The sequence below is a fragment of the Botrytis byssoidea genome (genome assembly GCF_014898295.1).
Source record: "Botrytis byssoidea strain MUCL 94 chromosome Unknown BBYS_016, whole genome shotgun sequence".
NCBI classification, from domain to species: Eukaryota; Fungi; Ascomycota; class Leotiomycetes; order Helotiales; family Sclerotiniaceae; genus Botrytis; species Botrytis byssoidea.
The window spans coordinates 797,533-813,399 of record NW_024065857.1 but is presented as its reverse complement, the minus strand read 5'-3'; the positions used below and the strand labels follow the sequence as shown (position 1 = coordinate 813,399).

General features: G+C 41.3%; 4 protein-coding genes across 4 annotated transcripts; 2 read left to right on the top strand and 2 right to left on the bottom strand.

The window, feature by feature from the left end:
- Nucleotides 1-1,592: 1,592 nt before the first annotated feature.
- On the bottom strand, nucleotides 1,593-3,057 carry EAE97_008010 (uncharacterized protein; the record flags this gene model as incomplete). The annotated part of the gene is made up of 8 exons (XM_038878524.1): nucleotides 1,593-1,641; nucleotides 1,726-2,144; nucleotides 2,324-2,335; nucleotides 2,382-2,438; nucleotides 2,491-2,558; nucleotides 2,673-2,754; nucleotides 2,812-2,891; nucleotides 2,949-3,057. The coding sequence occupies 8 exons, from the start codon at nucleotides 3,055-3,057 to the stop codon at nucleotides 1,593-1,595; spliced, it is 876 nt and encodes a 291-aa protein (XP_038730774.1).
- A 778-nt stretch (nucleotides 3,058-3,835) lies between these two features.
- EAE97_008009 (uncharacterized protein) lies at nucleotides 3,836-5,318 on the bottom strand (the record flags this gene model as incomplete). The annotated part of the gene is made up of 2 exons (XM_038878523.1): nucleotides 3,836-5,187; nucleotides 5,259-5,318. The coding sequence occupies 2 exons, from the start codon at nucleotides 5,316-5,318 to the stop codon at nucleotides 4,198-4,200; spliced, it is 1,050 nt and encodes a 349-aa protein (XP_038730773.1). The 3' UTR covers nucleotides 3,836-4,197.
- Nucleotides 5,319-6,986: 1,668 nt separating this feature from the next.
- Nucleotides 6,987-10,249, top strand: EAE97_008008 (uncharacterized protein). Its single transcript, XM_038878522.1, has 4 exons — nucleotides 6,987-7,633; nucleotides 7,906-7,993; nucleotides 8,514-8,708; nucleotides 8,776-10,249. Exons 1-4 carry the CDS (start codon nucleotides 7,449-7,451, stop codon nucleotides 9,427-9,429), a joined length of 1,122 nt encoding a protein of 373 aa, XP_038730772.1. The 5' UTR covers nucleotides 6,987-7,448; the 3' UTR covers nucleotides 9,430-10,249.
- Nucleotides 10,250-10,925: 676 nt separating this feature from the next.
- Nucleotides 10,926-14,309, top strand: EAE97_008007 (uncharacterized protein; the record flags this gene model as incomplete). Its single annotated transcript, XM_038878521.1, has 3 exons — nucleotides 10,926-10,958; nucleotides 11,023-11,119; nucleotides 11,176-14,309. 3 exons carry the CDS (start codon nucleotides 10,926-10,928, stop codon nucleotides 14,307-14,309), a joined length of 3,264 nt encoding a protein of 1,087 aa, XP_038730771.1.
- Between the last annotated feature and the right edge of the window lie 1,558 nt (nucleotides 14,310-15,867).

Genomic DNA, 15,867 nt, shown 5'->3' with positions numbered 1-15,867 from the left:
TTTATATTAATAAAAAACTATTAGTTTTGAGATATATTTTTTGGAATTCATATAGAATTTGTATTTTGAATCTTGAAAATGATTATAGATAATAAAATATTTCTAGTTGTATTGATATATTCAAATACAATTATTTATTCTTATTTACTAACTATAACTTTCCAATTCGATTTTTAAATAGAATTAATTATTATATAAATACTTTAAATATTTCCAATTTCAAATTCGATTTTATTTATATTATATATATTATTTAATTTATATTTTCACTTAATAAAATATATACAAAATATATCAAACTAATTTTGAATATTTTTTGGAATTGCTTTTTTAATCTAATTAGATTCTAATTAATATAAATAATATATTTTAAGTTTTAGATATTGTTTTTAGAATCTATAGATCTATTTATAATTTATAAATAAAATTTCTATTAAAATAGGATTTTGAAAAAATATGATCCAAATATATTAAAAACGAATTTCATTAGTTATTTCCTTTATTAATATAAGTATAATAAGGAATTTAATAATAATAAATTATGAAATCCATTATATAAGAGTATTTTCTTTTATATTTAAAAGAATTTGAACTATTTTATAAATTTGGGAATATATTTTCTTTTTAGTTAGTTTATTAGCTAGGGTAGATTTAGAAACTTTAAAATACTTTATAATCTTTTTAATTAATTTAAATTCTTTTAATTAAAGTGAAATTATAATCTTTTAAAACTTTTCTTTAATTTGAGTAGATATAGAAGATAATTGAGTATACATAATAAAAATTATTATGATTTTAAGTTGATAATAGGCTAAAAGTATTCGAGTTCCTTATATGTCCGAGTTCCCCATATGTTATGTTATTAAATTTTGAAAAAGATTATGTCTAAATCCTATTTTATTTTTGCGGGTTTGGTGTCCGGCTTTTTCCCGAGGTCGCGAGGCAGTCCATATGTAATTTTTGAAAATTTCTGAAATGGGGTATACGGAAACGATTTGTTGGCTTAAATGTAAAGAATATTTCTATCTATCTATATACTAGTATAATTCTGCGATTATACTACATAAGTATGAAACGATCCTGAAAGCAGGCTAATTTCCATAAAGATTAATAGTCGTGTATATGCGGATGAAAGATCAGTCTAAATGAGTTCATGAAAAAGACTTTTATGTACATATATGTATATATTACTATACTACCCCCTCGCTCACTCTCGCTAAGGTGAACAGGATTGTATGTCCAGGTATCTCTCTCTCCATCTATTTATAGGAATTCGACTATAGTTCTAGATAGAAATTGATGAACAATTAACTCGGAGCCTCGGTAGCAAGATTAGCATGATGAATACTGTTTGGCTCATAGTTTGTTATATTGAATAGCTCTCATAACCTCTCAGAATTGTAATTCCATCTTGAATGGTCTTGTGTTGTTGTCTCATCAGAAATACTGATATTTGTTTGTTAAAATTATATGTATTATGTATATAAAAGTTAACTAGGGATAAATATTGACGTTTTGAAACTAGCCCTTATATACACTTCCTCCCCCATTTTATTCCTTCATTTTTTCCCTACTTCCAACTCTTATTTCATTTAGAGATTAGTAGTACCAGTAGCAATCAAGTCCAACCAAGCTGCAAGTCTGTTTTCGCCAATGATTAGCCACTATACTCCCCAAATCCCGATTTCTGAATAGAAATAAAAAAAGGGAGGAACTGCTACTAACCTGTATCCTGCCTTGGCAATCTGCAACTTAACCACTGGGATCGCAGCTGTGTAATATCCATTGGTACTCAAATCGCCAGTCTCAACCGCCGCAACTCCGTTGGACAAAACGGTACTGCAGACATAGGCATTTGTATCAGCTGCCCAAACCATTGAGGAAGTAATTGGGTCATCGATATCGATGTCTTTAGTCCAGCCCGCTTTCAAGGAAGAATATGTTCCGGTTTTAATGGCGGTGGTGAGAGTAGTTGCCCATGTCTTGGCATCAGCAAGTGCGTAACCGCCGGTGTATTGTTCGGGAATAGCAGTGTCCCAAATTGAATGGAGGTTGGTCTTTTTGCCGGCGTAGGTGACTGAGATGGTGTTGCCACCTACATCGAGGTTTTCATCGTGGAGAGGTTGGTGGATGTCGCCGAGGAACTAGGATGTATGAGCAAGGGTTGGTTATGGATATATTGACGGTTTGCCCACGTGGGGACAAAAATGGTACGGAGCATCTTTTTTGTGCGAGATGTCCATGTGCCTTGGAAATGACATGTAGAATAAGGAGAATGGAGACATGATGGAATCCAGAATTGAGAGAGAAGTTCAGAACATACGTGAATGATCATCTGGTGAATATTAGTCATGGTTTCTGAAAGAAGGATTGGTGCTTACCTTGGCAGCAATGTCCAAATTGGCAGCACTTGCAGTGCCCTTCTGTAAGATGGTTGTCTATTGTGGATTAGCATCACTAGTAAATGTCATTGATCTAAAATAGACTCACATAGTTGTTGATGGCACTAATGACACATCCTGCAGATCCACAATCTCTGGAGTATGAAACGCCACAAGCTGAAAAAGTATTGCATCAGTATCGTTTTACTTGGTAAGGTAGTTGAGTTGGGCAGATAAGTTTCCCCTTGTCAATCCACTTGAGGGATTCGTTGTAAAAATCTCTTTACTCACAAGTAGGTGGGCTATCTTGAGCATCAATGAAATGGAAAGGTGCCGAGAAAGTTCCAGCAGTGGTGTATCGGTATGAATCAGCCTGTAGAGGGTTTAGAAAAATTGATGTTCACTTTCATATCTAAATTGGAAGACTAACCCAGGTAGCAACAGAGGCCAAATAATCTGTGCTAGTATCACCCAAAATGTCTTGGAAATAGGTCTTTGTTGCAGTAGAGACTGCGGAAGCGTGATGTTAGAGATATGTATGGTATCACGGTAAAGATCAGTACTCACCGAAGTTGGTGGCAACGTATCCAACAGTGTAATGCCCCAAGGCACCCCAAGCGTATGTAGCTGGGACCCAAGAGGAGAGGAGAAGAGCTGCACTAGTTTGAACCTTCATGATGAAGTTGGAATGCCAAGAGAGACGGAGAGAAAAGCCGTAGGGATTGATCTGCTGTTGGAGAGGATTGCTGGTTGATCAAAAGCTTGGATGGAAATACATGACTCTTTATACTTCAGATAATGGATTGTATCGTCCACGTCCTAAGAGTGGCATCAATGTGGATTGTGACGTCCTACATGTGAAGCTATCCACATTGTTTTTCCCCTCCGTGATGGTGGTTATGAAAGAGGCAGGTACCACTTATTTTGCCTTCCCATTCCACCCACCCTCAGAGATCTTCCAGTCCACCAACGAATAACACATCAAAGATACGAAACGATCTCGACGCGCATATACCAAACTACTGATAGCATAAATCGGGGACGGCCGTCGCCCGCCAAGATTTTTATTCTTCTTCAAAATATCTGCAAGGATTCCGAGAGCCGGTATAGAGTAATGCTCGTGAGTGGAATGCCAAGCACTCGCCAGGCCACAAGCTTCTCATTCTAGAAACATGCACGATAGCCACCATTTAACCACCTTCCCGACTTGTTGCGGATTCCCGATTATCACTGGATATCATAAATATATTCTTAACATGAAGAGTATCGCTGTTCATTGTATGGTCGGAATAAAAAAGAGGACTAGCAACTACCGTCTTCTCCGCATATATGCAGGTCAGAGATGAATCTACAAGGACGTAGATAAAAGATAACCAATTATCTTTACATGTGTGCTTGGAGATATGAATTGAAAGGTTGCGTGGTGCTTATAAAGTATTAAAGTTTTAAGGTTGTTAAGTAAGTGTTCGGGGGATCTGCTAAACTTGGAGAAGTGTGATCTTTGTCAGCGGATCCATCTTCCTATTTTGCCAATCGGCTTGCAATCGGCTTGTACACGTCCATATTTCTATATTGCATACGGAATTCCTATGTCAAAGTTTCTCCATTATCCGTCCGGCCATCGGGGACGAGGCTGCAGTTGCAAAGGGAATTCCCACAGAAATGAGCTTGTAGAAAATACTTGAATTGGTACGGGTCTACAAAGCCTAGACAGATCATACTATCTACCACATGCAAACTGTATTAGGTATCTTTTTACCACGAACGCCCGATTGCGCCTCGATATACCATCCTTGATACACATGATAAATTAGTTTTAGTCTTCGGCCATATCGATATCCCCATCAGCATCACTGCTCTTCATCTTTTTCGATTTCTTCTTCTCCTTCTTCTCCCCACTATCCTTATCTCTCTTTCTCTTCTTCTCTTTCTTCTCCCCATCCTCAGCTGGTGCCTCGAATTCTTCGGCCCTCTTCTTCATCTTCTCCTCCTTCTCCTCCCTCTGCTTCTCTATCCTTTCCTCTTGAGCTTTCCTCTCCTTTGCTTGCTTGCCCAAGAAGTACTCTCCACTCTCAATTTGTAGATCAACCTTGCTCTTCTCTTGTGCTGGTGGGAATGGGGTGTAAACCTTCTTGCTCTTGTCGGTAACGTTTCTGGGTACTCTTCTCTTGTTCAAATTCCTCTTCTTGAACTGTGGCAGAAATCTATCCCAACTCTCGCCCGCTAATTCTGGATCCTTAGCCAACTCTCGCTTGATCATTAATTCCTTGATGTGATATATAGGATGAATGTTGGCCATGCAATCTTCGATGATTCGTCGAATCTCTTTTAGGCCTTTGTAAGGACCCATTGCTGATACAGTATTTCCTTGAACTAGTAGATAGCATTCTGTAAGGAGTTCCAACGCTTTCAGGGTGCTTCCATTTGGACCTAAGATTCTCTGTCTTCTCTTCACGAATCGTTCCTTATTTCGAACCAGGTTACGGATCTTAATAACATCGCATGCTACACCATCTTCAAGAATCTTGATCGCTTGTGGCGCAGGCACACTTCGTGCAAGTAGCTTAATAAGATCTCGTGCGTTGAGAATAGCGGCTGGATCGTATGTCTTTCGGGTGGTCTTGACCGTCATAGAACCTTCGCGCAAATCAAGTGTCGCAGCAATACCATATTTCTCGAGTGATTTCATTATAAGCGGCCAGACTGTCTTAAGATATACTTCGCGATATTTGGGGAAGAGTGTGGCGAAGGAGGACTCTTCTGTGAAGGTACCACCTGCATTGTCAGCAGGTGTGAATGCTTCAATCTAGTAGGTATTTATTAGTATTGCGCCAAACCAATGGAATTGGAAAACTTTAGAAGTCTTGGAGAATTTACCTTCCACTTATCAATATCATCTGTATCCCAGGGCTTTTCCTTATTGTATACCGAAGGCATTGTGAATGCTGATGGTGAAGGGTGCTTGACTGGTGAAGCTTTCAAAATTAAAATTCCTACTCAAAAAAAAGTTATGGCAGAATAAGAATATTTTTGAGACTTTGCATTTAATCTAGGTTTCCGTAGTAGCTTGCATGCTTGTAGCTAGGGTCATCTAGAAGTGTCATCAGCGCAACTATCACGTGATTTTAATCACGAGGTCTAAACTTGGATCGGCTGCATCGGAATCTTTTGTTTACCCCTGAATAATCAAGCGGAGGATTGATTGACAAGATTGACAGATTTACAGATTGCTGGTCATTGAGGCGATTAGGATTAAAGTTATCAAATCGTGTTCCACGAATTCGTCATCCATAAACGTTTTTACTCTGTACCTGTCTGTACTCAGCACAACTCGGCCCTCTTTTTACCAGCTGAAGACCCTCATCTTATGTAGGATTTCAATGGCACCTACCCGTTAATGTCGTTTATGCCGTTCATGCCGCTCATGCCGCTCATGCCAGTTTATATCATTTATGCATATCATTGATCGATTTACGCTGATCAGCTTATCGGGGTAAATGGAACCATATACAATATATATATATATATCCTGGGCATCTCAGAGTAGGTCCACCGTCCACAACACTCCGTACGTTTTTTATTTATACGCACACATGATCAGGACAGAAAAGGATTAATCTATTGTTTCCAACTGGCTCGTGACACATTTTATTTTTATCCTTTCCTTCCTTGAGCTTCCTTCTAACCTACAGAAGCGACCGTAATCTTAAATTTCGATCTCAGGGGTAAACTAAAGATGTTCTCGATGGCTCGCTTTCAAGGATTCTTAATGGTCAGCCTTGTTAATTTCCTTGTACACTGTTGAGATTGTCTCGATTGTTTATCGAGTGCCGATTAAGCTGATCCACTCAATTATCTCAGTTCGTCAGGAACTTTCAAACCCTTGTGCCGCCTTAGCGCCACAGTCGTGGATCATCTCCTCATGACCTCCACCCGGATACATATCATTATATATCATATCGTATAGCTTGATCGAAGCAGACGAATTAGACCTAGCATACCAACTGTTATGTATAGATTATGATAATTAGGGCTTGCATTGATCGCATTAGAGGATTGAGAGAGGTTACACTCAATCTAGATGATAAGCTTACTTTAAGTGATGATTGCTTCCACTCATTCTCGTTCTGTCGTACTGCTTCTAGAAGATTGCTTTTTTTGCCAGTCCATCTATCTGAATCTTAACACTTCATATTACCATAGCTTCTTAGCAGCAGCTTTAGTGAGATGTTCCGATCTTGCATGCATCGATTGATGTGCTCCATGCTGTAACTAGATTTGCACAGAGTAGAGGAGATTCCAAGGAGATGAAGTGGTTCAATTCAATCATAACAATGTGAAACTCCTACGTATTGTACTCCCAATTTCAAATGCATTCTTTGACTTCAAAAGTAATGATGAGTAGGTAGATAACTCATTCCTCGTAGTAAAAATCGTACATTTTTGGAGCTTGTCATAATGTCATTATCAGGTACCTTGCGTCCGGGAGTATCCTTTTTATAGATTGTTTCGATTGCAGGGTAGCGCGAATGGATAAGGGGCGGCCAGGATCCAGCTGCCATTCCTTTTTCCTCAATAACTTCTTTCTCAATCTTTGCAACTCTGCTTTGATACTTTGTATTGTAACATCATTTACTGTCTCTTCATTCATCGTTCTGATATACCCAAAATTAAATCAATCCCTCTTAAAAGTTTGAATATCATTGTCATTCGTTTGGGTCAACCGAAAAGTCTCGTGCTTCATTCACTTACCTGCCACTCTCGAAGAATAATTTCATTCTAGCTACTAGTGTCAGCGTAGTCGCCCTCCTTCTAGTTATAATTCGAACGATCTCTGCTATTTTCGACATAGACATTTGAAGATATATAAAAGTTAAGGAACCGTCGATTTCAACCTTAATACATCCACATACCTCGCGTTCTATTTCGGACGTGATTTAATAACAACCCCCCCCCCAAACCGCAACCACGGCTTCTACACTCGCTCCCATTTATCGGGCATCGCCCCTCGATATTCATCTGCGGCCTTCTTCAGGAGACTCAAGTCGAGATCTGCCTCCATTCCGAATGTCACCCTCAATAAGTGATGGGAGGCAATCATTACCAATCATGCCGCCCATGGATCCAATTTCTCGACCATCTTCGACCTCGACAGTGAACTCCTCTCTACACCATAGCGCATCACTGCCGCAACTACCTGGTCTATCAGCACTGGCTTCATTAGCTTCGGGTACAGGTTCACCACAATTGAGGTACGTTTAGATTGCGGAGGAAATATAAGTTGATGTTACTCTCGTCTCGGATGATGGAAGGGTTTCAATTCAATTGGAGATGAAAGTTTTGAGTACAATGCTTCTTGTTTCTTACAGAATGAACAAAGAGAATCCATTCTCGAAGACATTTGAATCAATATTGGGATTCCTCGAAGCTTTCATGGATAAGACAGCTATAGTTTCATCTAATTGAATTCTATGATGTACAGCATACTAAAGCATGGTCCAAAAGCTAATTAAGCACACTATAGAGCATTCAATGTTGGACAAAATATAAATATGGGGTATGCGACATCATCACCATCTGCTACTTCCGGAGGAGGGCAAAACAATTCACCAGTATGTTGTACATTCTCTTTTTTCACCTACTCTTTATGCCACTATACATCGTCTATTTGTATCAAACTCCTGTTCTATTCTTTATTTGGTCATTGTTCAGAAAATCGCCGGGCACATTCTACAATGTCTCTCTCTGAGTCTGGTGATCTGATCTCCATGTAACAGATTTATTTACCTTTTCCACTTTCTTCCTTTCCTAATTCATATTCTTCTTCCTGTCCCTCCTATCCTACCAATCCTTAGGGATTTATGTGCCGATACGTATTATACGGTCACCTTTTCTTTATCGGTCATCCCTTGTCATTTAAGTCTTTTATGATCAACCGTACTCGGGATTTTCCGTCCGTGCCTACCCAATTCATCCCACTACTTCATACTTCAAGCGATATCAGCAAGAGCAATCTGCGAGAATTTTCGTTCCTTCCCAATCTCCGATAACGATAGCGATTTTGCAAATTATCATACTATCAATACCGCAATTATGGCTACAATGGCTAACAATGATCGCGAAACCCAACAGCCTACCTGTCAGAATTGTCAGACTTCAACGACTCCTTTATGGCGAAGAGATGAAATAGGTTCTGTATTATGCAATGCTTGTGGTCTCTTCCTGAAATTGCACGGGCGACCTCGGCCGATAAGCCTCAAGACAGATGTTATCAAGAGTCGAAATCGCGTTAAGAGTTCAGGTACTGCTCAAGGTGCAAAGAAAAAGGTATCTATTTATTCTATCGTGAATGATTCAGCAGAAGTGGCATCTTGACTAACGCGTTCTGTCGCAGACTCTATACGAAGCTAATGGTCTTGACCAAGCGCGATCGCAAGCTGGCACACCACCGCCAGGTTCACTTGGACATAGAAGAGCATCAGGAAAGTCTGCCAATGGTCACTCAGATGGATCGAATTCTCCTATCTCCAGAACTGCGACTCCCTCGATGTATGGTAATCATTTACCTCCATTCAACGGAAATGGCTTGGAAGAACATCATTACAACCATTCCCCGTCTCTTCCGCCTATGCACATCCGACAACCTTCTCCTGGCGATATACGGTCTACATCCCCATCTATGAATGGTCCGCATGGTCTTGAAGTGCCTCAGACATACGAACAGCTTATCGCCCAGAATTCATCTTTGAAAACTCGCGTCAACGAGCTGGAGGTTATAAACGAACTCTTTCGTGGTCGAGTCACCCAACTTGAACAGGATGAAGCCAATGCGAACCAAGGAGTGGCGATGCTTAGAGAATCGGAGCATAATTTAATGAATCGACTTGAGGAATCTCAACGTCGAGAAAATCAATTGAAGCGTCGCCTGGATGATGTTGAACGTGAACTCAACGAACTGCGTGACGGGGCACCTCGCGCTAAGAAAATGCGTGTTGCAGATATGGTTGGGGACAGCGAGTCGTCAACTCCACAATCAGTCACTTCATAGTTCAGCAAAATCACCACCACCTCTCATTGATCTTATGCGATTCATGAAAATATCAAGATTGGCGTGTGGCGTTTTTTTTGCTTCTTGTCAATGGATGATACCACATAACGAACCCTTTCCTCTACTCTAGTGCAGTACATTGATCCCAATGGAAATTTGTTTGCATTCTCTTCACATCAAACTGCTACTGGTACTCCAGTCTCCACCAACATTGATGGATTGTACTACTACAAAAATATGCGCTTCCTTTCTTGCGTTTCTTTCCCATGTCATGTTAGGATCCTCATCATATCACCAAAAAAATTATTCGGGCAGACGCATGGATGGTCGCGTCACCACTTTAATGTCAAAATAATAAGCCACCCACCTTTCGCTTTCGACATCTTTAACTATTGCAATTTACGATACCAGTTTTAGACATGAACATGCAACAGCATGAAGCCTGTCGTATACTTCACGAATGGCAACGCCGTCGAAGAAAGGAGGAACTCTAAGCTATGAGTTTCAATGGAGAGTTAGAAGTAGATATGAAGTTGTGTTCTTTCTCGCCAGGTTTTCCTCCCCCTTCTGCTCATGCACGACGCAAAAATAAAAGCTCGTGCTGTCCATGCATGTTCATGCACTATCGCTTCCCTTTTTGCAACGAATGCCGGTCAAATATTCGAATGCCAAGCGGATGGCAGCGTTGTGATATAGTTTGGCCTTTGCTGATAAGATGATTGCGTTTCGAGAGCAAAACAAAAGTTCATGGTTCTGAAGACTCCCGTTTGTTCTACCTTTCTCTTGACATGATGATGTGATGTGATATGATGCAAATATTGAAAAAATCTCTTATCTATCGAGCCTATCTCTCCACCATGTTATCTCTCTATCTATTATCTCCTTTTCTCCCGATATCGATGAATGGGCCCCGTGATCGACGAAAGCGGTGAAGGTTTCCCACGAAATTATTAGCCAACGATTGTGATGTGTAAGCTACCTAATGTAAGCAGATACCTAGTATTAACCTTTATTGGTCAAACTGGAATCTAGCTTGTATCAATTGGCGAGCTTGAAAAGTGTAGTAGACTTATTACTAAACTGTGTTTATGGGAATTGGCTTAAGTCGATATTTGTGCTTTAGAAAAAAAGAGGGGAGCTGTAACAAATTCTATAGTACTTGCTTGCTCTGGTGTGCTTCGATGGTCCGACCCCGCGACATTTTAGGTTCAAGGAAGAGAGTACAGACCACGAATACCCTGTGTTAGCAATTGTAGTCGCCATATCTATTTTCCCATCTGATAGTTCAATTGACCAGCGCTCCTTCTGTTCGAGCATGTAGTATTTTACTTCAAACTCCATTTAAATGATCAAATAGATAGTAAAATTTGTCTTGCCGTTCATCACATTGAAGTCGAAGTGACATTTATGACGCGAAAACGAACCACTTTAAAGTCGTGCACCTTCAGGCGCGTCTTCCCAACATCAATCGCGTTGAACAACCAAAGAAAAATGACATGGCTACTATAAAACCCATTGAAGGCCGGACGGTGAGAATATCTCTAGGACTGCAGTTTACTATATAGTACGTACTAATGATTTGCAAATCGACAGATCCATCAGATCCAGTCTGGCCAAGTAATTGTCGATCTATGTTCGGTGGTGAAAGAACTGGTGGAGAACAGTCTGGATGCTGGAGCAACGAGTATCGGTAAGTACATATACATATCCATACTCTTTAGATTTCACTTGCTAAAGACTAAATAGATGTGCGATTTAAAAATCAAGGACTCGAAGCAATTGAGGTACAAGACAATGGTGGTGGAATTTCTCCGCACAATTATGATACCCTAGCACTCAAACATTATACCTCGAAATTGACCACATACAACGACCTTACGACTCTTCAAACATTTGGATTCCGTGGCGAAGCCTTATCTTCACTATGTGCGCTCTCAAATTTATCCGTCATTACATGCATGCCAGAAAGTGCCCCGAAAGGTACGAAGCTCGAACTCGAGATCTCAGGGAAGTTAAAAAGCAAATCCGTTGTGGCGGCGCAGAAAGGAACTACAGTGATAGTAGAGAACCTATTCAATAATCTGCCAGTGAGGAGACGAGAGCTTGAGAAGAATGTAAAACGAGAATGGAGTAAGGTTACAGGTGTTCTGGGACAATATGCTTGTATACAGACGGGTATTAAATTTACGGTCTCGCAACAGGCAGCTAAGGGCAAAAAGACAACAATCTTTTCTACAAAAGGAAATCCTACTACTAGAGAGAATATTGTTAACGTTTTTGGTGCGAAGACTCTTACCCAATTAATACCAATGGATTTACGTCTGGAGTTAGAGCCTACGAGTGGCCCCAGTCAGAAACGGAGTACACAAATTGATGGTGACACCAAAGACATCCGAATTATTGGTCACATTTCGCGTCCAGCTACGGGAGAAGGACGTCAAACTCCTGACAGGCAAATGTTTTTCGTAAATTCACGACCGTGTGGACTTCCTCAAGTGGCAAAGGCTTTCAATGAGGTCTATAAATCATACAATGGATGGGGAAGCACTCAGTCCCCATTCATATTTGCTAATATCGAATTAGACACTCATCTGTATGATGTCAATGTTAGCCCTGACAAACGTACTATTTTACTACATGATCAGAGTCGTATGTTGGAGAACCTTAAGACGGCTCTTGCTGGACTTTTCGAAGGTCGGGATCATACGATACCAGTGTCTCAGTTGTCAGCACAGAAGCAACTGCAATATAAACAATTGACTATTAATCGAGAGGCTGCGAGTGCATCGAAAAGTTTGCAAAAGCGTCCGCAAACATCCCCGCAATCTGCCGAGGAGGAGGTTGATGCGGGAGAAGACGAAGACGAAGAGGAAGAGCAAGCTTCGGGCGCAATCTCGGACTCTAGACGATCTAGTAACGCTCATAGCACAGCTAGTCAGGATTCTCATGTGCAGTCTAATTCAAAAGCAAAACGTTCTTCTATATCACGAAACTCATCGTCGCGAGATGGCGCAGCTATAAGTTTGATATCAAATTGGGTCGGTCGCAAGTCTGAGGAACGGAGTGATCAACGACTTGCACCTCCAAAGGCTATGCAAGATGTTAACCAAGGGCCGTCGAAGGAAAAGCAAAGATTGATATCCAGGTTTGGCAGGCAATCTGTCCCGGTTGGGGAGGCTGAAGATGATCTTGTAAGCCCTGAAAGCTCCATTGCGACTGCTCAAGACTCTCAACCTGCGCCCACTTATGGACCCCTTCGATACGTTGCTGATTTCAATGACCGGATGACTGAGGCTAGCGTCTCGAGAGAAGGATTAAAGGCGTTAGAAGGCGCTGAAGACCTGCCCGGTCCATCTCAGTCAGAACCACCTATTCCTCAACTTATATCACCATCCCCGATGTCTACTCCAGGAGTGCTGAGCTCGCCTGGAAGTAGCAGACTACAGCGTTCTCAACAAGAGATGGCTACAATAACGATAGGTGAACATACTGTGACGAGCTCTATTGGAACACCTCCCCCTAAAAGATTGAAAATTAATAGTAATTCTGCTTCCCTGCGTGAAAGTGGGAAACTTCAGCGGAATTTACCTATGCCATCTTTTGGGAAACGGCTTCTCCAACGATTTGGTGCACCTGGGACTCAGACCTCAAAAACTAGCGATGATACAGATATGATCGATATAGAAGAGCCAGAGTCTACGTTAGAGACAGCTGCACCTGGTTCCTCGAGCGCTTCTGATGCAGAAGCCGAAGAAAATTCATCAACAGCTTCTCCGGTAAATGAGGACGCTCCTATATCATCAGAAGATCCACCAGAAGACACTGCAGATGAAGAGGAGGAAGACGGAGAGTACTTGGACGAGAAGGAGAAAAAGGTTCGCGAAGAAGCCAAAGTCCAAGAGATGATTGAGGAGGTTGAAAGAACGGCTGCGCTACCGTCCCAAGAAAATGTTTCTCGTGCAAAATTACTTGTCAAAGGTGGCGCGAAGAGGAAGGAATCCACGTTGCACCTGACACAGACTATTGACACTACTGTTCTTGATATAAATCAAAAGTTCCAATCTTTGCAAGACGCGCTTTCTTTGTACGCAGATCAAAATGCTTCCACTTCTCAAGACGAAGCTCTCGATTCTGACGGTGCCGAAAAGCGGCTTTCCCTCACAATCTCCAAGAGTGATTTCGCTAAGATGAAAATCATCGGTCAATTCAATCTCGGCTTTATTCTCGCTTTGAAAGCCCCTGAGCCGACAACCGGAAAGGGTGGAATACATACAGCAGATAACGTTTTCATTATCGATCAACATTCATCAGACGAAAAGTACAATTTTGAACGATTGCAAGCTACTACAATAGTACAATCGCAAAGATTAGTTTACCCCAAAACACTTTCTCTCACAGCACTGGAGGAAGAAATTGTAGCTGAAAACCTCGATATTCTGGAACAAAATGGATTTATTTTGACCATCGATCAATCATCCCAAGATGTTGGGGGAAGATGTCAACTCGTCTCTCTTCCTGTTTCGAGAGAAACAACTTTTTCAATCAATGATCTTGAGGAATTAATTGCACTATTGGCGGAAAGTGGTGGTAGAGCCGGAATGGTAAGGCCGAGTAAAGTTAGGAAGATGTTCGCGATGAGGGCTTGTAGGAGTAGTATTATGATTGGGAAATCATTGACAAAGGGACAAATGGAAAAAGTGGTCAGGCATATGGGAGAAATTGAACAGCCGTGGAATTGTCCACATGGGAGACCTACTATGAGACATCTTTGTGGATTGGGTTTGTGGGATGTGGACGGGGAAGGATGGAAGGAGGATTTGGAGGGAGAAAGGAAGACAGATTGGGGTGGGTATGTGGGGATGAAGAGGGGGCTGGAGTAGATGGTATGATGGTGGGATGAAGATATCGGGGATGATTGTTTTACATGGGTTTATTTGGGTTTTCTATGATATGGTGTTGGGGAAAGGGAAGGGGAAAAAAGATCTTCTGGAAGTTCACACAGCATAATTTCGCTTTCGATGGTATCTGAGGATATGAAATCTGCTAGATTTTGGGAGCTGGGGAAAGAAAAGTAATACTATGTAATACATTCATTCGTGGAAGTTTTTATGTGTTTTAGTTAGGTACTAGATGTTAGAGGTGAGTAACTCAGTAAGATAAATGAATAGCTAGCCAGCTACCTAGGTAGTCATTGTAAGATTACGATACTATTGGGATATCCTACTTCGGTCCTGGAATCGAGATTGGAAGGGAGGGGGAAATTTATTTTATTTTCATTGTTTGAGTGTTAGAGGGAATCTATGAACGTGATGAGTTGTGATACCGTGTGCATGGTAGCGAGGAAATTGTGGATGTGATGGGATGCTGATAGGGGAGTGAGGATGTGATGTGGTGGGATGATGGAGAGTTGTGTTGCTTTGCTGGTATTTGGATGGTGAGATTTGTGAGATTAGTTGATGGGTTGGGGGGTGAGTAGATGGTGAGTATATAGTAGGTGGCAGTGATGGTGGTAGTGATGGTGGTAGTAGTGGTAGTGAATGAACAAATCCGCAAAGAGAGCTCCGAGAATCGGATGAAGATTTGAGGATTTGAGGATATGAGAATTAGAAAATAGATGCGAGGTCGCAGTCGCAGTCGCAGCGATGTTGGATTTTGCGTTTTGCGGGGTTATGGGTAGGGGCTCGGGGCCGATGGAAAGCGAGATGGGTATGTACTTAGGTAGGTAGGTACTAGGTATGAATGTATGTACTATGCATAGATACGCACCGAAATAGGATGGACGGATTGAGTTGGATTAGTCGTAGATTGATTGAGTTGGATTGGATTGGATTGGATTGGGTGGAATAGGAAGGTGGCTGGAGGCTGGAGGCTGGATAGTGGTGCGGTACTGTAAGGTAATGTAGGTAGGTAGATCTTATTTCGGGATTGGTTCCTGGATGGATGGATGGATGGATGGATGGATGGATGGATGAGAGGGATTGGGGAACGGAATTCCCGTGGTGGTGGGGAACGGATGGGTGATGGGTGATGGGTGATGGGTGACGGGTGAAGGATAGTGAGGGCTAGAGTTGGACTGGTTGGCTTCATGTGAAGATTGAGATATCGATGATTTATTTGACAGTGTGTTGAGCATAACTTTGAATGTCTTTATTACCAGGTACTGTATATGATAGGAATGATAGATCTGAAATATATTGCATATTGCATAACTATTCTCTCTTCTCTCTTCTCTCTTCTCTCTTCTCTCTTCTCTCTTCTCTCTTCTCTCTTCTCTCTTCTATCTTTCTCAACCAACCGGAGATTTCACATCGGTCAAGGTATCATCTACATTGTTGCGACTTACGAGTAGGGGTCAAACATTCCGATACTGGAGTCTCGACGACTCAACCCCTTCCGCTTTCGCGACGACTTTCATCGAGTCATTGGGCCACCATACGT

Excerpts from the sequence above, each read along its gene's own strand:
- EAE97_008008 (XM_038878522.1), top strand. The coding sequence starts at position 7,449 with ATGTCACCCTCAATAAGTGATGGGAGGCAATCATTACCAATCATGCCG. Across the intron at positions 7,634-7,905 it reads ACAGGTTCACCACAATTGAG|AGCATTCAATGTTGGACAAA; the intron begins GTACGTTTAGAT and ends AGCACACTATAG. Across the intron at positions 8,709-8,775 it reads CTCAAGGTGCAAAGAAAAAG|ACTCTATACGAAGCTAATGG; the intron begins GTATCTATTTAT and ends GTTCTGTCGCAG.